Raw genomic sequence first — 22,955 nt, forward strand, 5'->3', positions numbered from 1 at the left:
GAAAATTGATGATAAACATGAAATAGAGCAAAGCATTTGACCTAAATTTGTCACAAACAAACTACAAAATAACTCAAAGAGAGTTAGCTGATTCAGTCAGAAAACTCGTAGTTTTATCATCTATGCTCGTAAATGACTGTGTTTGAGAATAGTGTTACAAACCTAACTTTGAACAACCAAGAGCATTCCCAGCCTGTTCTCTACCCTATATTCATTTATATCATATAATTACACTAAAAAACACCGTATTTTCTCTCTCTTGTTTAATTAAATAATAATTTTTACACTTTTATCATCATATTTTGTCTCTCTTTTACTCACAACTACTTTATGAAAACATTAAAAAATTATACAGTATCTAAAGTGAAACCCCAAATTTAACTTTCCCATATAAATTTTCTATCTCCTCTGCTCACAACTACTCATAACCATACCATATAATTTGTAAATTTTCCTCGTATAATTTTAAAAAACGAATTGAGAATGCTCTAAATAGATGAACAACTAAATATAAAAATAAACAAAATGAAAAGTTTATGATAAACAAATAGTAAACAAAAAAGTGAAAATATTTAATGGGGTCAAGATGGGTAACTAAATATTAAATGCACGTTGAAGGGACCAACGGTAACAAAGTTTGGAAGTATTTTGGAGGGGCATTTCTGTCATATTTTAACGGATCATCACTACTTAAAAAAGAGATTCAAGTCTCCCTCTGCCACTCCACTCCACTCCACTCCACTCCACTCCCCTCCCCAATCAACTTTTGCTTTTCACTTCACCATTGTTCACCCTTTTTCTTTCTATCTCATTGGTCCTCCCCATAACAAAGAATCCAAGAATCTTGAAATATTGCAAATTCAATCAAAACCCATTTCAATCAACCAAAAATCTCATCTGGGTTGTTTACAGAATCTTGATTTCACCATCAAAATCACATTTTTAAATCATTTTAGGGTTTTTTAAGCAATGGCAGAAGCACCCAAAGCTGAGGATATTACTCATCTTCCAACAGACCAACTTCAGGGATTAGAGTACTGTATTGACTCAAATCCATCATGGGGTATGTAAAGTTCTCAACTTTATCTTCAATTTATAAATTTCAACACTTGATTATATTAATTTGAGCTCGATGATTCTTGGAAACAGGGGAGGCAATAGCATTAGGGTTTCAACATTACATTTTGTCTTTAGGGACTGCTGTTATGATCCCTTCATTTCTTGTTCCTTTGATGGGTGGTACACCTGTGAGTCTTTTTAATCCATATATTAGTTGTACCATGCTTATTATTATGACTGTGAATAGATTTAGAACAGCATGTGAATCAAAATTTGCAGGGTGATAAGGTGAGGGTGGTGCAAACATTGTTATTTGTTCAAGGGATTAATACTATTTTGCAAACACTTTTCGGAACCCGATTGCCAGCTGTCATTGGGGGGTTCATGGGCTTTCATGGTTCCTATAGTCTCAATCATTCAGGACCCTTCTATCGCAGCCATCGGAGACGATCATATGGTAACATAAACTCGTAAAGTTTAATTTTTTTTATTAATAGAAGTGAAAAAGATTATATTTTTATTATTATAAGAGGGAAAAACACAATCTTCGATGATGGGTTTGGTTGCATTTGCAGAGATTTCTTGCTACGATGCGAGCGATACAAGGCGCGCTTATTGTGGCATCCAGTGTGCAGATTATTTTAGGGTATAGTCAGTTATGGGCTATATGTTCAAGGTGAGTAGTTTAATTTCATTAATCAGTAATGTTTCAGTAGTCAAATTCTTATTAATGTTTTTGATGATTTCAGATTCTTTAGTCCTGTTGGCATGGTTCCGGTGATTGCATTGGTCGGTTTTGGACTCTTTGACAGAGGGTTTCCTGTGGTATGAATAATATACTTCCCTTGACTAAATTTGACTTTTGGAAGTCAAAGTGATTCGTTTCGAGTTTTGAAATAATACGATTGGTAATAAGTTCAATTTTGTACAACACACCTTTTGCAAAGAAAACATTTGTCCCCAAAAGTCACTTGATGTAATTTGGAGGTCAAATAAACTACAATCATAAGAGTTTTTTTACAAATTTAACGAGATATTGATGACCACTTCATTGTACGAAAAACTTTTCCATTTCAATTCATTGAAGAAAGTTTTTTGACCTCATATGTCAATGCACATTCGGCTTCAAAAGTCTACACTATGTTGTTCTTTGACACAACTTAATAATCCTTCTTGAAACTATTTATAGGTTGGAAGATGTGTGGAATTTGGCATACCGATGCTAATTCTTTTCATCGCATTCTCTCAGGTAGTTGTTACCACCGTCTGTTAATTTAAATACATTACATTTAATAGAAGTTTAACCTTATGTTCTTGATTTTCCAAACAGTACCTGAAACAGTTTCAGGCGAAACACCTGCCAATATTGGAGCGATTTGCACTACTCTTGACCATAGCACTAATCTGGGCCTATTCACACTTACTAACCGCTAGTGGCGCGTATAAACATCATCCAGAACAAACACAAGTGCACTGTAGAACCGATAAAGCCGATCTCATATCGGCTGCACCATGGTTAGTTAGTTAGTTAGTTAAGTCATAAATCATATCTAATGAAACATGAACCATAAGAAACTTTCTTTCAATGATGCAGGATAAAGATCCCCTACCCGCTTCAATGGGGCGCACCGACTTTTCAAGCAGGGCATGCTTTTGGAATGATGTCTGCGGTTTTAGTCTCCCTTGTTGAGGTGAGAATCTTGTGATTTGGTGTGGATCCCATTTGGTCAACAGACGAATGTAACATAAGATTTGTGTTTGCTAATGCAGTCGACAGGTTCATACATGGCTTCAGCCCGCCTAGCGAGTGCCACACCGCCTCCTGCTCATATTCTCAGTCGAGGCATCGGATGGCAGGGAATCGGGATTCTGTTGAGTGGTCTCTTTGGAACAGCAACCGGATCAACGGTTTTGGGGTAAGTGTTTAACGTTTATGATATCATTAACCTTGTTTGAAACAAAAACATATGACACATGCTAAAACATGTCTATCCATAATACAGAGAAAATGTTGGTCTTATGGGAAGCACTCGTGTAGGTAGCCGAAGAGTTATTCAAATCTCAGCCGGTTTCATGATCTTCTTCTCGATATTAGGTACAGTTAACGCGCTCTGCATCAAAATTTGTGGTTTACCCGAATCACATTTCTTAATTTTCGTTGTAATAACGCGTAGGGAAATTTGGAGCTTTATTTGCATCGATACCTTTCCCTATCTTTGCTGCGGTGTATTGCGTGCTATTCGGTTTTGTTGGTGAGCATCTTGGCCTTTAAGTTAATAAGAAAAACAGTTAAAAAATGCAATAGATATGCAAGTTATTATCCTTTTTTATCTGTTTTGTTTTGGTGGCAGCTTCTGTCGGTTGTCGTTCTTGCAATTTTCAAACATGAACTCGATGAGAAACTTGTTCATTGTGGGTGTGTCTTTGTTTCTCGGTTTGTCTATCCCCGAGTACTTTAGGGAGTACATGGCCCGTGCTCTTCATGGTCCTTCGCATACAAAAGCTGAATGGGTAAGCTGGTCTTTTCACATCTGGTTTCATAGTGTGTTTTTCACATGTGAAAGCTTGAAGGGTAATTTGGTCTTTTCACTTGTGTTTTGATGTAGTTCAATGATTTCCTCAACACTGTCTTCTTCTCCTCCCCGACGGTGGCGTTGATGGTGTCGGTGTTTCTTGACAACACACTTGAGTTGAAAGGCAGTGCTAGAGACAGGGGGATGCCATGGTGGGCCCGATTTAGAGCGTTCAAAGACGATAGTCGAAATGAGGAATTTTACACCCTTCCGTTCAATCTTAACCGATTCTTTCCTCCATCATAAGATTCTTTTTTAGTTTAGCTGTTAAGGGTAGTGTTGTCATTTTGCAAGATCAAGATTGTGCTGATCACAATCCCTTTTAGTGTTCTTCTAAAATTCATTAATTTCATTAATTTTATTTTCGTGTAAACGAATGTTCTTTATGTGCTTCTAAATGCAACAATTCAATAACAAATGATCATCTCAAAAAAGTGAAAAAATCATAAAATTACTGGAACATGCACATACACTCGGGGCATCTTGGTTGCCTATAAATGCTTCGGCCCCAACTCCTCAACCGAACACTTTGTGCTCCGGTTATCATCTTTCTCACTTTCTTTTCAAAATCATTCCAGTTTATTGTATGATTCTTTGACAAGATTTCTGCAAGTCTCTTTTTGCTCGGTCTTAATGTCGGGGCGTGGCCGCCACCATAATATGTTCTGAAACCAGACACCAATGAAGACAACTGACTACCTGAATCTGTTACAGCAAATACATCTGCAGTTGCACATGCAATGAAGTCCAATGCTGCAAGCTATAATCCGAAGTGGATATTATTATTAGAGATGATAAAAAGTTAAAAAAAAAAACTGAGCATTATTATTTACCTGAGAAGAGAAGTTTTTGAATGGTGCGAGTTCGGTAGGGGAGAGGAGATCCTCTTTGGTGATAACATGAGGATATAAACTAGTCAACGGTTGCATTCTTGACTTTCCGCCATATATTTGAGATCCAGCAAGATATATATATGTAGCACTTGTGAAACCAAGACTGGCAAGAACGAGTGCAGCTTCTTCTGGTGTTAATGGGCATCTTCCGGATCTCCTTAATTCATCTGCGGAAACCGGCCTACATAGAAAAAGTTACAAAAATGGCCTCATGATCTGCCCATTATAATTATGTTTCTCTATCGTTGTTCTGAATTAGGCCTGTAAACGAATGGAACGTGTGGTGAAGTGTTCGACAAGAAGTTTGTTTATGTTTATAGTTAAACGAATAAACATGAACACATATTGCATTCGCTCCAGTGGCGGATATAGAAAAAAAATTCAGGGGTAACATATTTTTTTACCGTACATTTATATAGGATCATCTATGAGAATTAAAAAACCATCGGGCCCTATACGATTTTGTGGAACAGTGGGCCCCTACTTTTTTTATTTCCCGAATTTATAATTGGGTTTAACGTTTAATGCCTCTAGTTGTTTATAACATCATATTGGCCCATCTCGTTTTGAATAAAATTTATGTCGAAATGTAGAGTGGATTTTTTTGAATAAAATTTATATTGATACGTAGATAAAAATAAACATATCGTAACGTATTCAGAGTATAGAAGCCACTATATTTTAAAGTTACAAGAGAATAACAAAAAATATGTGTCAACGTATGACTAAAACAAAATTTTTTACCAACAATAGATATCTTTATTTATATTACATTGTGATAACATTTTTACTAAGAATATACTAATAAAACAATAAAGTAAAAATTAAAGCAAATATGATCAACTAAATTAAATATACTAATAAATCTTTAAATACATAATAAAAAGAAATCCAATATCTAGATGAACTTTTCCTCTATTATCAGTTTAAAATAGTTTACGTTTTTAATTTAATAAAAAATTAAAAAAAAGGACAAAAGTTATAGTAGTTGCAGTTTTTACTTTTCTATTTATCTGGATGAACTTAAAATAATAATAAAAAACCCATCTTCTTCATTATCATCTTCTTCCTAATAGGCTAAACCTGCAACTAGTTATATATGCATCGCAGGAAAAAAATTTCTCCCCTTCTCTCTTTATACAATGTTAGCTCAGGGGTATCCCGATGTATAAAACCCTAAAAAGTAAATAAAATTTTGTACTACGCAACGAAAGTTGAGGGGTAACCCGGGTTACCCCTGGATATATGGTATATCCGCCTCTGATTCGCTCATTTATGTGTGTGCCGTTTACATTCGTTCACTTATGTTCGTTAGTTTAGATTTTTGTAAGTTTGTTTGTTTACAGTAATATATTCATTTAAATCTTTTAGGCCCATTAGATTTAGTTAAATTAACAATAGTTCACATTAACTTTTAATTGGTTTAAGCTATGTTATGTTCATTAATCTTTGTTTAGTTATGTTCGTTCGTTAACGCTCATGAACTGGTTGTTTATACTGTTAATGAACGAACACGAACAAAAAACCACGTTCGTTTAGTTGTTCGTCTTCAATCGGTTGTTCATTTAAAGTTTGTTCAGTTTGTTTACAGGGCAGGGCTATTCTTAACGAAATGATATAGTTTTGTAATCAAAATTTAAAAAGTTGGGCCAAAAGTGTTTTGGTTCGGGCTGGCGCAGCCCAAAAACTATTCGTTTGACCCATTATCCATTACTCACTTTGAATCTTTTAACCGTTGCATTAGCAATGGAAAGTGGATTTCTCGGTACGTTTGGAGTTCCGTTTTCTCCTCTTGTCCACCACCAAATTCGCATAGAGAATACGCAACCATGTCGATTTCAAATCTCATATGCAAAGCAATATATTTGAGTGGTTCTCTATCCATAGTGGGCCCGTTTAACGGGCTTGTGATGAAGTTTCCTAGTAGTTCTTTATCTAATTTGTTCCTTGGTTCATCATATTTTCTTATCCTTCTTATCAACAATGAACCGATTTCTTGAATTTGGGCCACAAACTTTAGAGCATGATAGTTACATTTGCATCTTAACCTCTGCAATATAAATCAAAAGATTATAATGTGTTTGAAATAATGTATATAAAAAAGATAAGTGGTAGTTTCTAACTTGAAGTTCAGAAGGTAACGGGTCAAATCCAAGCCGATTGCCATATCCAAGAAAATGAACAACTCCATTTTTTAATAAAATAGGAAGTATCTTGTTTATATATTCAACTGGTGTTGCCTCCTTGCTGATGTCAGCATCAGTTATCTGAAAACTCAATGGTAAAAACATTATATGCAACATGCCGCAGTTTAAAAAAAGACAAGTTAAAAAGACGAATACCAGACTACCGATTTCTTTGAAATCTAGTGATTTCAAATGAGGTGGGAGATCCTTCACAATATTAACTTCATCCTCCAATGTTTTCATGAAATATTCTTCTTGATAAATATCACCAAACTGGCTGAATCACACACAGGCGTCAAACTTAAAATTTTAGTTATTTTTATAATTAGATGTTTAAACTTTAAACAGATAATTAAGTCCACATACCTGGGGTCCTTCCATACATTGCTGAAAAGAAACCTGGGAATAACTAATGTTGCATTTAATAATGATGCTATCGCGACAGCGTTACATACCTGCATCCATATTTAGGTGTAAGTTCAAATGGTTGCTGATAACTCGAAAACAGAATACCTTTGCTTACCGCAACCCGTTGTTGATTTAGGCCTCCATTTGCGCTAACCAATATATAACCATTGTTGCTTTGTAGTTTTCCTGTCCTAACAACATTGACAAGTAATAAAACAGATTATGCAAAACATAACCTAACTTAACATGTTAAGTTTTCAATTAGGCACCCATTTGAAAGGAAAAGGTCAACTTTGACTTTCAAGGTCAAAGGGGGCGTCCAAAATCCGAATCACCAAAAATATAGTAAAATTAGACTTTACCGGCCCTTATTGATTCCTTTCTATCTGCACAATAACTCCATGCGGATGCTTTACGATAAGATTCCTTCCAAAATTTTGATTCGTCTTGTTTAAGCTCTCTCTGCATTAGGAATCATCCATGAACATACAAAACAATTCAACTAACCTCGATTAACTAGAGGTGGCAAGTTAGATTCCTTACTTATGAACGGATCGAGTTGGATTTATGATCTCTCAGATGGTTCAAATACATACAACTTCCTAAATCGTATTATTCAAAGGCTTAGATTATATTGTAATAATATTACTTTTTAATTTATCTCGAATGCGTTCATTATTTGTTACAAGTTCTAAAAGACGGATAGTAATTGTTTTCTGATTCCCAAACTGCCCAGGAAACATTTTAACCTGTACTCATAATTGACCCGTTACAACCCATTACCAAACATGCTCGTCTTGCCACTTGTAACAAACAATATGCATGGTTGAAACAAGAAATCTAACCTCTACAAGAGCACTTGAAGCCATGTTTGTAAGGCGATCATACATTTGCACGACACTTTTACCATCTCCAAACTACAAGAGAACACAGCCAGTTTATGAAATTGTCATCCCGTATTAAAAACATTAATCGATTGACAATTAGTTTCTAAATAGAAAGCTGTTAGATACACTATGTACATTTGAGGCAAGAACATAACAAAGCACATGAATACATACCGCGTCATTAGAAACAATATTCAATGTGGAATTACATTGAATAACCGAGTGTTCAAATATGGAGCTAATAACAGAATCCAAAACAAAAAGAAAAGCCGTCAACGCAACGGTGAAAACAATCGATGACAAATGTTTACGAATCCAAGTTTGCCTTTTACCAACATAACCACCCTTAAAAGATCCCAACTTCATGGAATTACTCCTTAACCCATGAAACAACTCAAACTTATCCCCCGACACCCTCCTCACTTTCGCAGGATCACTTCCCACCGTTTTCTGATACCGAAACTGGTAACTAAATGCATCCCCTTGTTTAAACTCTTGCTTCCCCATTGTTATGAAAAAACTTCACTATTTTGAATGTTTAAATGTTTAATATACAGTATTGGAATAAGTAAAAAATAATAAAAAAAATATGAAAGCATGCATCAAATTCTGAAAATGAAAGGTAAACAATGAGATATTATAAAGAATAAGGTGACCTGTTCATGGAGATTGTTTGCAAATTAAACATCAAATGCAGCAGAGATATCACATCTTTGAAACACCTACTTGTCACCAAACAGCAGATTGAATGTTGAGAAGTGAATATTACATGTGGAAACTTGAGTTTTAAAACACTAGAAATCGTTATCAGAGGTTGTTATGAGACACACCAAACCGTTTTGGTGTTTGGAGAGTTTAGACTTTAGACGTTGGAACTCCAGCAATACTTTAAAGGTTGGTCTTTTATGTTGAATTGTCACATAACTTAATTAATTTAATTGTGTTATATGACTTATAACAAAATATTTATTCTATAGTGTCAACAATGTTTATAACAAATGTCATGTGAAAATATCTTATGCAATTGTCTTGGAGCATTAAAGGTACGCTGATTTTCACGACGACATTACCTCCGCCGTGATGTTTTTTTTTTATCTACGTTTTAGTATATTTTGCGTGTTTCTAATAATTTTAGTCCAGCTAATAAACGTCATCTGTGCTTCCCGCGAGGGTATTTTCTTCCACTCATATTTTTAGTTCCTTTTAGTCACACAATTGTCCATCTGTTCCTGTTAAAACTCAAATACCACCGTAAGACTATGTGTTACACAAGAAGTAGAAGATGCACCTGAAGCGCCAGCAAAGTAACAAGATGGGGGCCTTAAATGGTGGGATTACATACAAATCCAATCAACCACTCACATTTTTATTAATTTTTAAGTAACTGTTTTTTGGGTAAAAGTATCACACCCATTTGAGAGCTTAGTTAGTCTATGGGTGTTCATCAGATCGAATAACGAATTATTCGGTTTATTCAGTTTGGATTATTTGGATTTGAAATTTTTAGGACCCTATCTGAAATCCGATCCTATCCGAAATTAGGGGTGTTTTCATCCGATCCGAATTGATTTCAGATGGATTCGGATAATCCAAAATAAACTGTATAACAAACATTCAAACAAAAGTCTAATTAGATAAAAACAAAACCAAAAAATTAAAATAAAACATACAAAAAGAAAAGTCAAAATTCAAACAAAATTCTATTAAATCCATGATCCATTATAATTCTAAATATTAAAACAGGAATAAAACCAAACTTTAAATAACTAAAACACATGTTAGTCATTCGGACATCCGAATAATCCAAATGATCTGATTTTTTTTCTGAAATCCCTATCCGAACCCGATAATTATTCGGGTTTGGTTTCCGCTCAGATTTCGAATTTCCTAATCACCCCTAAATCAGTCAATTCCTCTTCGCATACATGACGATTTTCGTCAACTAACCCCATTTCACAACACTCCATCAATGGCAGAAGAAGAGGAAGCCCAAAATCAACCCGAAACAACCCTCAAACGGACCCGACTCCAACAAATCACGGACGACGAACAACACCAAGAAGACATAATTACCACCTTACCAGACTGCTTACTCGTTGAAATCCTTTCTCTTTTACCCGACACAAAACACGCCATTAGAACAGGTACACTCTCCAAACGTTGGAAACATGTTTGGCATTCGGTTCACACTCTCTTGTTCGTACATCACCCTGAGAATTTAAACCACCCGCATACCGATTTCTATTCGTACGTTGACAAAACCCTAACTCAACGCCCCCAATTGAAGCTCAACAAATTCATAGTGTCCACCAGCTACGATTACCGGTTTGAATCTCAAGTCAACAATTGGATTCATTACGCTATCGATTGCAATGTCGCGGAGCTTGATTTAACGTTATGGAATGTCGAATGTGAAGCCGAGTTTTTAGTAGATGACGTTTTCTTCACGGGTGGTTGTTTTACGGATCTGTTGTTGTCTGGATGCGTGTTTAATCCCACCAGGGCGGTTAATTGGAAAAGCCTTACGAGTTTATGTATTTCGTATGGGAATTTGGATGAGGGTTTGATTGAAAACGTGTTATCGGGGAGTCCGGTTTTGGAAACTCTGGTGTTGGATCATTGTTATGGTTACCAGAGGCTTGATATTACGTCAAAGAGTGTGAAGAGGTTGGTGTTTTCGGGGTACGTGGACCCTGATGATGCGTCGGATGATCTTGCGGATGTTGTTGAGATTAATGCTCCGTATATTTTGTCGTTGACGATTCAAGATGATTTGTTGCTGTGGAAGCTTGTGTTGGTGAATGTGTCTTCTTTAGTCGAGGCGGATTTGGATTATACGAAGGAGGGGTGTTATGATACGACTGCTAAAGAGGCAGAAGAAGAGATGCTTAAAGGGTTTCTTCTCGATCTTCGCCATGTCAAGGAGCTCAAAATTGGGATTTTCTGTTATAAGGTTATAGTTTGGGTTCGTTTTTAATTTTTTATCAAATCTGGTGAAAAATAGGTTGGATGATGAATGTGAATATGTGATGTTATCTGGTTTTTATTGGCAGGTTTTGTGTCGTTTGGAAGCAAAAGGTTTTGTTTTTCCATCAAACTTGAAGGTGCTTGACGTTACGTCTTCACCTTTATACTCTGATAACGATTCGGTGGAGCTTAGTGATCATTGGTCCAATAGTGACTCAACTGAAAGCGGAGATTGGGAGGTGTTATTGGTTGACGATGGTCCTACCGGTGATGAGGTTAGTTGATTAATGCTTAGTTACACTTTGTTGGTGGATTCCAAATACATATGAGTTTGCAGCCCGAAGTGATTTTGATTTAGCAGAGTCTGAAGGGTTATTGAAATTCAGATTGTAAAAAACCTTCTTGGCTCATAAGTTTATTGATTATTGATGCTAAGATTTATATTTTATAGTCTGTGGTTCTCTTATTCAATGATAAAGTTGTATGAATATATGATATTTGACCTTTTTATGTCCTCTTCTTCATATTGTTTTAACTTTTGGTTATCAAATTCCAGTTCCAAAATATATATATATATATATATATATATATATATATATATATATATATATATATATATTTTTTTTCAGTTTTTAGTTTTTAACAAGTTAACAACCATAGATTCATTTAATTGCTTCTGGATTAAATGGTTAAAAAAAGTATAAACTTTTCAATCATTTGTCCAGAAACATATCATTACAGAAGTTTGACCCGTTTATGGTTACTCTTCGAGGATTATGTGGTTTTAATGATTAGAAAAAGACACATTTTGGTATGCGAAGAACAAATTACAGAACATAAAAGGTGATAAATTTACCAGTTTACTAACAAATGAGCCAATTCAAGTTATATATTATACTGAACATGAAACACTAAGATTGAAACGTATGACTTGGAACTTTAACTCTTTGATGTTGCTTGCTCTTGAAAACGTACTACAATTGGGAAAAAAAAAATACTTGAACTTGAATCTCTTGGTGTTGCTTGCTTTTAACATGGCATGAGGCTGTTGAACACTTGGCTTGAACAATCGATGTTGGCTGTTGCTTGCTCTTGAATAGGGGTGCAAACAAGCCGAGCCCGAGCTCGTCTTGTTTAACTTACACAGAGCTCGAGCTCGCCTCGTCCTAGCTCTATTTTCAAAGCTCGAGCTTGGCTCGTGAGTAGATTTTCAAGCTCGAGCTTGGCTCGTGAGTAGATTTTCAAGCTCGAGCTCGGCTCGTTTACAATTTATCAATTATTTTTTATATAATTAAAAGTATTTTTATATATTTTTTTCTATTATAATTTTATGAATAAAATAATATATATTATTTAGTTATTTTTATTTATTTTTTCATAACGTTATAAATATAATTAATAATTATTAAATATATATTTTAAAAATTTATATAACTGGCAGGCTCGTTTAGGCTCGCGAGCTGGCTCGAGCTCGGTAAGTGAAGGTCGGGCTTGGGCTTGTTTATTAAACGAGTTTACTTTTAGGCTCGGGCTTGGGCTCGATTAAGCTCGGCTCGATCAAGCTTTATAACGAGCCAATCTCAAGTAGATTGCGAGCAGCTCGGCCCATTTGCACCCCTACTGTTGAAGAACTTAGGTACCTTAAGAGACCAAGCTGTATAGGAATTTCCTTAGTCCAGTCCCTATATGTGTAACAATAAATCTCTTTAGTATGATTTACCGTTGTGGCTCGTTCGACACAAGTTACAAACTGCTTTTAAAAATATACATGGAAATATTATTAGTAATATTTTAAAAAGTTTACTATGATTATTAACCGTCATATAAGATAGTTTTATGCCGGATGTGCAGGGTGATTATTTGTAAAAAGCTTAGGTTATGTTTGAAGATGAATATTGAAGAGATATATAACAAAAATTAAATCACTGTAAAGGAATAAGGATAAGGATCACACATATTATAGAAATAAGAATAATTTGTTAATTTTAAGGTGGTGATAACAAGGGACAAAATTTGTTGCTTTTTATTAGACTTGTAGCTTTTTACTAGAGGTTAAGATTAATAAAAAGTGAACATATTTCCTACAAAGTAGAGCCATAGATTGTAGGTCTCCCAAAACCGGATCTAACATAAACGAATGGATTTGCTTTTGATAAACAATCAGGACGGGTGTGTGAAATCAAACGATCGAACATATGATATAAAGATAAGATAAAAAAAGATTAAAATATAAAAAGCACACCGATTCCACCCATGGAGAGCCCCTCTTGGGCGGTTGATTTATACCATAAAAACACACATAAAAATGAATATAAGTGCTCTATTTATAGTTATACAATAATATTCTATAAGCTCTCTTCTCGTTGAAGGTCCACACGTGCATCAAAGTTCTCGTTTCAGATCCGGACTTCTAGCCAAGTTTAATCAAATTGTATGACCAAAATACATATTACGGATTTCGTCTTTTGATATTGGAAGCCACATTTATAAATCCATCTATTAATTGGTATAATTTTTGTGTAATGTTTAATTCTTCTAATTATTATATATATTATTTTTGAAATCCCTACTCACTCACAGTTCTACTGTTTGTTTAAAATGGTGCATTGTCCCCATTGCATTGTAAGCTTTTTGTTTGCCTTCTTTGCGTGACACGTACACTACACGTCTCTCCTTTGCTTACGTCTTCTTCTTTATGAGTAACTTTATATCTTCATAAAATCAATTCCGCTCACCGTTGTTGCCGGCTTCCACTTTGGAATCCTAGGTGATGACTCTGACATCCGTGGCTACGAAATCCGCTTTCTCTTCCGACCATGGCCGTTGCCGGCTAGGCGACGGCGGTGGCAGAGGTAAGCCGGTGATGTTGGACCACGTATTTGGCTCCATTTTTCTTTTCGTTTTTATTTTTACATTAGGGATTTGATTGGATATTTCCGGTGGCCTTAGCAGTGGTTCCATCAGAGGTTTCCGGCGGCTGTTGTGACCCCAAACAACCAAATGAAGTCGACGGCAGAAACATACAGTTACTTTAATATCTATGGATTGGGGTTCAGGATTGACCAGACGATCAGCCCTATGACGATGGTGGCCATACATGATTCGATGTGGTTCAGGGTTTACCAGAAGAGAATTGTACGTTTTACCTATTTCAAACATATTAGTTTGGAGCTATCCTTTATTTGCGTTGTGTCTTACACACGTGTGATATTGTCTGTAGTTTGTATACATACTGATTTAAATATGGTTGGTTGGTTGGTTTCTTGCATGCGTTCTTGGTTGAATAGGGACGGAAATTGGATTTTGCAGGTTTGTGATGTTTATACATATTTCCTATTTCTTTTAACTATATAATGTATATGGCTGATTGGTCACCATAGATTCTCTTGAGCTTTAATCTTCTTCTATGTATTTTAAATAGCACAAATCTGGGTTCTAGATATCTTTGTTGGTGCACATTGTCTGTTCGATGAAATGCCATTCGTTTTTTTTTTGTTTTGGTTTGTGTATATGTTTTGAAATGCTGTTGTGTATTAGCCTATTAGGCTCTGTTTTTTACAGTTGGGCGTTACTTTAGCGTTGGATTTTGATGTTTCAGATGTTAGTGCGGGCGGTTGGTCGGACATTTGGTCGGCTACAGTTTCTGAGATTCGATTGACTCTTGATCTACGAGATCTAAGCTTTGGCTATGGTTTCACAACCCCCCGCGGGGGGTCGAAATACTAGTTTCATTGTAAATTGTAACTTGTTTAATGGTGTTTCGGGAGAGCTTGGATATATAACAAGATAGAATAAGAAATTGGCATATAATATAGATGGCAAAAAAAGCCCGAGCCTAAATACCTAAAACATATGGCATACATATACCTTGAAACCCGATGGGTTTTGGGCCAAGTATGAGTACGTGATTGGGTGATACCTGACCCGATTATCCAAAACCATATATCTATTTACTCGAACCATATACTTGAATCATGTACCAAATTTTTTTCTAATTTTTATCTTAATTTTCCTTATTCATTGTCAGTTAATACTTTCATTTTAAGAGGTTCATTATATAAAAAAATATTATATTTTTATGAGATATGCAGTTATTGATATTATTTATTTAATGGATGTTGTGAACAACATGTATAACATTATATATAAATAAAAGTGAAATATAATTATAGTTGTAGAATGGAATGAATATACATGGAAATCTCAACGGGTGTTTTTAAATAAACCAATTGGTATACCCGATACCTGATATGCAATTTCGAATAAATACTCTATGGGTAATAGGCTGCTACAAGCCAAACCCGATACCTTACAATGGTTTTAGCCTGTATAATTAAACCATCCTTAAGGGCCAATGTCCTTGTTGGTCACGATTGGCTCACTTCAGGCCACCACACCGAGGCTCTGATACAATGTTACAAACAAACATAAGAACCCAACTAAAAGACTAGTCTAATGGGTGAGGGAACCTATTTGATTTATAAACCTCCGCAACCGATGGGCCACAAGTCTCATACCTTGCAATGGTTTTAGTCTGTAACATAGGCCCGATTTTACAATCGGGTATGGGATTTAGATTACCAATACCTGATCCAAACCCAGGCCATTGCCATCCATTTCGGTTTTTGCCGGCTCCTCCGTGTTGATATATACAAATACAAATACAAAAGTCCATTAAGAAAAGTCAAAATAGCCTACATGTGGTGTTGACATTTATTTCAAGTCCAGCCAAAATACCAGTTAAGTTATTTCTCTGTCTCTTTCTAAAATTGGCAGAAACGAAGACTTACATCGTTTGTATGCAAAGATAACAACTAGATGCTACTTTCTAATCTTCTTCACCTTATTTTCTTCTTACTAATCACTATAGCTTTTGATCTTTCATAAGCCTGTTGTGAATATTGGTCTTTCAAGTTTCCGCTGCTGGCGTTAGAAATGGTGGAAGAAGGGCAAAGTCAACATCTGAAACGGTTTCGATTTGAAGACGAAGATGAAGATCGAATTAGTAGGTTACCAGATTGCTTACTTGTTGAGATTATTTCTCGTTTACCCGATACAAAAGACGCCATTAGAACAGGAACACTCTCCAAACGATGGAAACATCATTGGACTACGCTTCATAATCTCGCTTTCCTACATCCTTATGTAACTCACTATCACGTGAGTCCCGATTTCTTCTCTTTCGTCGACAAAGCACTAACTCAACGTCATCGACTGAAGCTCAAGAAATTCAGACTGCATAGCCGCTACAATCATCGATTTGAATCTCATGTCAACAACTGGATTCGTTATGCCGTGAATTGCAACGTTGAAGACCTCACTTTGACGCTACGGAATGTGGAACGTCTAACTGAATTTCCTCTTGATCAGTTTGTTTTCAACTGTTCATGTTTTACTGATATGACATCGTCAGGCTGTGCATTTAATCCCACCGGGGCGATTAGTTGGAAAAACCTTAGGAGTTTAGGTATTTGGAATGGGAAATTAGATGAAGGTTTGATCGAGAATATATTATCCGGTAGTCCTCTATTGGAAACCATGGTGTTGAACAATTGCTATGGTTATATGCGGCTCAATATAACCTCAAAGAGTGTAAAGAAGTTGGTGTTCTCCGGATACATGCATAGTCTTCACGTTGACGATATTATTGAAATCAATGATCCTAATATTTTATCACTGAAAATTCAAGATGAATTGATTTTGCAGATGCTTTTGTTGATCAATGTGTCTTCTGTAGTTGAAGCGGCCTTAGATTATAGGAAACGTTTTGGGCATAATGTGATAAATCGTGAAAAAGCAGAAGACGAGATGCTTAAAGGATTTATCTTCTCCATGTCAAGGACCTCAAAATTGGGATTTCCTGTTTTAAGGTTTATTTACCATTTTTTCGGTAATATGCGTATTGACATTTGTTTTCATTTCCTATTTTTTTTCTTGTTTGTAGGTCCTTGCTCTAATGGTTTCAATTCTTTATCGAACTTGAAGGTCCTTGATGCACCTTTATACTCTGATAATGGTCTTATTGATTAATGGCGCTTTAGATTCATGTTTAATTACACTTTGTTAAAGTACACTTTGTTGGTGTATTCCAAGGCGTCTAGTCTGTGGCTCTCTCATATTTCAATGATAAATTTTTTGTTAGATGTTTGACTTTCATGTTTTCAGCTCTGACTTCTTAACAAATAACAACCATAGCTTCATCTGATTGTCTCTGGATTTTTGTTGAAAATGCAATCAAATGATTTAACGGTAAAACAAGTTACTAGTGTTGGTTCAAATCTCACACATGTTTTCCATCTAAAGACAAAAGTTTGGCGTTTTTAAGGTATCTCTTAAAGGGCCCGATGGCTTGCCATGATAAGTAAAAAAGACTGTGGTATCTTCAAAGAACAAATTACAGAACATTAGAGGTGATAATTTTACCACCAGTTTACTAACAAATGAGCCGAGTCAGGTTATATGTTGTATTGATTACTAACAAATGAGCCGAGTCAGGTTATATGTTGTATTGATAAGAAAATAAAGCTCTTGGTGTTTCATTCCTTGATCTATTTTCTTGCGTTTCATAAGTACATTTATATTATTAATGTCTTTCAGATTACTTATAGTCGGGTTATTACATACTCAGTACGTTTATTTTGTACAGTAAAAGCCCATTAGGTAGGCTCACTTGGGCTCATGAAATGAAAACCTAGGAGAAATAGGGACCCTATAAAAGGGTCACTTTCAGCCATTTCTCCATACAACTTCTTACAAAAACTTCATCTTTTTCTCTCGTTTTATGTTTGCAAAACTAAGATTCGAGATCCGAATGCTATCAATGATTTTTGCTAGCTAACAATTCAGATTGATACGAGTAAAGTTGTGAGATCCATTAAATAGGACTCTACAATGTCATGATAATTGTTTTAGTTTTGATGCAATTCCCATGCCTATTGTTTTTTGTTCATAGCAGGAAAACATCCGGTAACATATAGCATCCGGGCGAGTATTTAACTAGAAATGGGTACCGCGCTGTGAATTGTCACCGCTACAGCATCATGTGTGTTTCCTACTAGACATTATCTTTTTCTAATTAATTCTTCATCAATATGAGTAAAGTTGATGCTTTTTTTAGTTAGATTAAAACTAATTATTGAGACTTCAAATTGCTTATTAAAGTTGATGTTTACCCCGCCACGAAGCGCAGGCACTCTACTAGAATAAATAGGTTATAGATATATGCAAGTTTCTATTTTACCATATTTCAAACTAGAGTTATCAGGTTTGAGATGTAACTAAAGATGCACAAATCTTTCCTCAAGATAGACATTTATCTCATATATATGATTGAACTATACAAAATAAGAGAGCCAAGACAGATTCACATATACGATAAACTTTTAACAAGCTCTAAATTAAATATCTCAAAATTAATCAGCTATCAAGTGTGTAATAATGATAAAAACCATATCATAAATGAAGAATACAGTGTACATAGGCAGTGGCGAATTTATAACACAATTTTAGGGGTAGTGTAAATTTTTTTAAACCATACATTAAGAAAACATTTTTTTACTTGTTTCACGAGTATGGGCACCCGGTAACGCATTTAGCACGTATCGGTGGCTAGTTAGGTGTGAAAGTGCGGGCCCTGTTTTGTATTATGTGGGTGACAGCCTGGGATACCTGTTTGGCATGCACCAGGTAATGCGTTTCGCTTGCACAAGCGCCTGGTTACACGTTACACGTTTGGTATGTACCACGCTCAGTTACCAATTTGACGTGTGCGGGCCCCCGGTTGTCCGTTTTGTTCGTATCGGCTCTTGGTAACACGTTTCACAAGTTCATCCGCCCTGTTATCGAAGTTGGGCTTTTAAGTTTTAATTAAACAGTAGGATTCGTAATATAATTTTAGGGGTAACGTAATATATAAAACATAAAAAGAGTAAAGTGTCATTTTCGTCCTTGTGGTTTGGCAAATAATGCGAATTTAGTCCAAAAAGTTTATTTTTTGCATATGGACCCTCCACGTTTCTCAATTCTTGCCAATTACATCCAAATCACTAACCTCGTTAAATTTAATCGTTAAGTCAGGGGTAGACATGTCTTTTCACTATTTCTTTATTATATGAGTAAAGTGCCAAAATCGTCCCTGAGGTTTGGTCATATTTGCGAATTTCGTCCAAAAATATTTTTTTTTCAAGTAAAGTGCCATTTAACGTTAACTCAGGAGTGTTACTGTCCTTTTACATATTTGTTTACATTGTTATTATTATTATTATGCTGAGCTAAACCCCTTATATGACTAAAAATAAAGAAGAATAAACAAACGAATAACATATTGGATTCAAACTTAGGAATCGTGAAGTGTTATATATGTTAGGGATGAGCAAAATCGGTACCGAACCGGTACCGGCACCGAAATCGGTACCGATTTGGTACTGTCGGTACCAAGGTTTTGAGTTTTCGGGACAGGTACGGTACCGGTACCGGTATTTCCCGAAGTTTACCTCAAATACCGGTACCGAACTGAACATTTCAATACCGGTACCGGTACCAAACATTTGCGGTTTTCGGGATCGAGATTTTCGGTACTGGTACCGGTTGGTACCTGTACGGTACCGAGCTCATCCCTAATATATGCCATCAAACAAACACTCAATAACAATAATGTAAACAACATGAAAAAGGGCGGTAGCATCCACAAGTTAACATTGAATTTAGACCGAGTTAATAATTTGGACGAAATTGGCAACAGTTGGGAAAAATCGAGGGTCTACTTGCGAAAAAAATATTTTTGGACGAAATTCGCAAATATGACCAAACCTCATGGACGATTTTGGCACTTTACTCATATAATAAAGAAATAGTGAAAAGACATGTCTATCCCTGACTTAACGATTAAATTTAACGAGGTTAGTGATTTGGATGTAATTGGCAAGAATTGAGAAACGTGAAGGGTCCATATGCAAGAAATAAACTTATTGGATTTTTTTCGCATTATTTGCCAAACCACAAGAACGAAAATAGCACTTTACTCACATAAAAATATAAAAAAAAATTTGCACTTAGTTGAAAAAATATAAAAAACATTGCACCAAGCGATATATATATATATATATATATATATATATATATATATATATATATATATATATATATATATATATGGGAAGGTTATCATACAAATTAAAAATTTGTACTAAATGTGAGAATAAAAGAATCTGGCAATGGCATTTATGTAAATAACTTGAGATCTCTTTTTCTCACGTTAACCCCAAATCTATCGCCTCAAAAAATTCAAACTCATCAAAACTCCAAATGATTCTCCCAAAACCCTCTACGATCCTCAATCAATTTCTCTATTCATACGCTAAATCATCTGCTAAGAATGTCGATTGAAGGTAAACTTCATCTTTTTGATCACTTGTTTGTGTGTTATTTCTTATATGTATAAATCTAAATCAAAACTCCAAACACTAGTTTATAGTGAATGAATAAGTAAAGAAAACAATGATAAACTATCGCTTCCAACCATAACAGGTAATTAGTCTTTTATAGATTTTGTAACTTTGTTCAATGGTCGTAGTGTAATTATATTGAATTAATAGAGTAATTACTGTTGGTTTGTATATAGTGTAATTAGTCTGTTTGTAGCTTTAGTAATTTGTTTAGTGGTTGTAGTGTAATTGCATTAAATAGCTTGAGTCGTTATCATAGTTATAGTAGTTGCTTTGTTGCAGTGTAATTAGTCTCTTTATAGCTTTTGTAACTTTGTTCAATGATCGTAGTGTGATAACATTGAATAACTAGAGTAATTATTATGGTTATAGTAGTTGTTTTATATGTAGCATAATTAGTCAGTTTATAGTTTTTGTTACTTTGCTCAGGGGATTATAGTGTAATTACATTTAATAACTACATTGAATGTAGGTAATTAGTCTGTATATGACTTTTTAACTATGTTCAGTAGTTGTAGTGTAATTACATTGAATAACTAGAGTAATTATCATAGTTACAGAACTTATAGTAGTTGTTTTGTATGTAGAGTAATTAGTTTGTATATAAAGAGTAATTATTAGTATGTTTCTAATTAGCTGTTTGTAATGCTAATTTAATTGTGAGAAGAAGGAAAAGTGAAAGGATAGATGTAAAAAAGGCTTGTACATACTTAAACGATGAATCATTACCTATTGTTTTAGGTGATGATGGAGAAGAAACTTCTGACAAAGAGAAAAAGACTTAAAAGCTGCTGATACAGAAAAAGAGCTTAAAAATAGAGAAAAGATATAATGAAAAAGGTTTGGAAACAGAAACAATTGGTAGAGTGACCGGATGATATAAAATCACCCACAAAGAGATCAATAAATACATTTCCTGAGTCAATCCCTATGAAGCCAGTTAGGGAATTCAAAAGCAGGACGCTAAAATTATGTTGTAACCCATGCAACAACATTGAGGCAATAAAGTATTATCTGGAGCATACATTAATTAAAGCATCTAAAGAAATTGATTGAATTGGAGACTTGAGATTGATGATTGGATTTGAGATTGTAGATTATTGTTCATTTATAAATGGGAAAATTCCCAAAATAGCCCTTTTTAGAGAGATAAGTCTCAAAAGAGCCCTTTTTTTCTCAAAATCTTTTATAATTTGGACTGTCAAGACACATTAGGAATAGATAAAAATAAAGACGAGATTTTGAAAGAAATTCAGGTAAAAGACGAGATTTGGGGAAATAATGCCGTGCAAGTCCAAATTATTTGTAATATTGGAGCAAAAGTTCAAATTTTTCAAAAACTTTTTACTCAAAAAAACCGTCTTGAGAGACTGTATTTTTATGTTTCCTACCTTTCCCGTCCATATTTTCAAATTCTTAGAAAAATATATTTTTTACAATTATACCCCTTAATCACCACCTTGAACCACCACCACCACCTTCCAACTTGTCACGTAATCACGCAACCAGTTCTGATTTCCACCGCTGCCAATCTCCGGTACCATTTCTTCCACCGGCGCTTCATCCTTATCGCCAGAAACAGCTCACCGGAAAAGCCACCTCAGGGGTACTTCTGGGATAATGTATAGAGCCAGAAATCAAGATTCTTCTTTAGCCATTGATAACAATGGCCTTACTGTCATAAGTTACACTACACTGAATCTGATGAACAACCGGTTGAATTAGGAGCAAGAAGAGCAAAAACCCATTTGGAAACCGAGTTGGTTTCCATGATTTTGGAGTGGAATTGAAAATGGGAAGAAATGAAATGAAGAGCTGGTTACGTGACAAGTTGGAAGGTGGTGGTGGTGGTTCAAGGTGGTGGTGGTTAAGGGGTATAATTGTAAAAAATATATTTTTCTAAGAATTTGAAAATATGGACGGGAAAGGTAGGAAACATAAAAATACAGTCTCTCAAGACGGTTTTTTTTTAGTAAAAAAGTTTTTGAAAAATTTGAACTTTTGTTCCAAGATTACATATAATTTGGACTTGCACGGTATTATTTCCTTAAATCTCGTCTTTTACCTGAATTTCTTTCAAAATCTCGTCTTTATTTTTATCTATTCCCAATGCGTCTTGACAGTCCAAATTATAAAAGATTTTGAGGGAAAAAGGGTTATTTTGGGATTTCTCTCTCTAAAAGGGGCTATTTTGGGAATTTTTCCCTTTATAAATTGTATAACCCAAAATCAAAATTGTATTTGATTGTTTAGTTGATTATTGTTGACTTACAAATTGCAGATTATTGTTCATTTATAGTAATTTACAAAAAGATCCGATTAAACTCAAAATTGTAAATTGATATTTATAAATTGTTTTGGCCCAAAAACAACCTGTAGTAGGCTGAAGTCATATTTGATTGGCGTTGCTGGTCAGATCAAATCATTATCATACTATAGAAGTCTATTCATCTGGAACCTGGATAAACAAATTTAAGCAACACAGATCACAGCTAGAGGTATTCTTGGAGTTATACTTGTTAAACAAAATAATTACTCT

General features: G+C 35.0%; 2 protein-coding genes and 2 pseudogenes across 3 annotated transcripts; 3 read left to right on the top strand and 1 right to left on the bottom strand.

Annotated features, from left to right (window-relative positions):
• Positions 1 to 836: 836 nt before the first annotated feature.
• Positions 837 to 3,960, top strand: LOC143560600 (nucleobase-ascorbate transporter 2-like; annotated as a pseudogene). The gene is made up of 13 exons (XR_013140147.1): positions 837 to 1,063; positions 1,150 to 1,247; positions 1,339 to 1,516; positions 1,635 to 1,735; positions 1,809 to 1,884; positions 2,249 to 2,308; positions 2,390 to 2,574; positions 2,654 to 2,750; positions 2,830 to 2,975; positions 3,063 to 3,154; positions 3,234 to 3,311; positions 3,411 to 3,570; positions 3,666 to 3,960. The product of XR_013140147.1 is annotated as a nucleobase-ascorbate transporter 2-like (transcript).
• A 51-nt stretch (positions 3,961 to 4,011) lies between these two features.
• On the bottom strand, positions 4,012 to 8,528 carry LOC143560599 (O-fucosyltransferase 8-like). The gene is made up of 10 exons (XM_077048878.1): positions 8,181 to 8,528; positions 7,965 to 8,036; positions 7,482 to 7,581; positions 7,235 to 7,305; positions 7,078 to 7,166; positions 6,868 to 6,988; positions 6,649 to 6,792; positions 6,244 to 6,575; positions 4,466 to 4,706; positions 4,012 to 4,392 (listed from the first exon to the last, which is right to left on the bottom strand). The coding sequence occupies exons 1-10, from the start codon at positions 8,511 to 8,513 to the stop codon at positions 4,084 to 4,086; spliced, it is 1,812 nt and encodes a 603-aa protein (XP_076904993.1). The 5' UTR covers positions 8,514 to 8,528; the 3' UTR covers positions 4,012 to 4,083.
• Positions 8,529 to 9,975: 1,447 nt separating this feature from the next.
• On the top strand, positions 9,976 to 11,359 carry LOC143560592 (F-box protein At5g03100-like). The gene is made up of 2 exons (XM_077048868.1): positions 9,976 to 10,959; positions 11,060 to 11,359. The coding sequence occupies exons 1-2, from the start codon at positions 9,976 to 9,978 to the stop codon at positions 11,255 to 11,257; spliced, it is 1,182 nt and encodes a 393-aa protein (XP_076904983.1). The 3' UTR covers positions 11,258 to 11,359.
• Positions 11,360 to 15,800: 4,441 nt separating this feature from the next.
• LOC143560602 (F-box/LRR-repeat protein 25-like) lies at positions 15,801 to 17,003 on the top strand (annotated as a pseudogene).
• The last annotated feature ends 5,952 nt before the right edge of the window (positions 17,004 to 22,955 follow it).

The sequence above is a fragment of the Bidens hawaiensis genome, unplaced genomic scaffold (genome assembly GCF_021521415.1).
Source record: "Bidens hawaiensis isolate Kalapana, Puna unplaced genomic scaffold, B.hawaiensis_p1.1 tig00020416_1, whole genome shotgun sequence".
NCBI lineage: Eukaryota > Viridiplantae > Streptophyta > Magnoliopsida > Asterales > Asteraceae > Bidens > Bidens hawaiensis.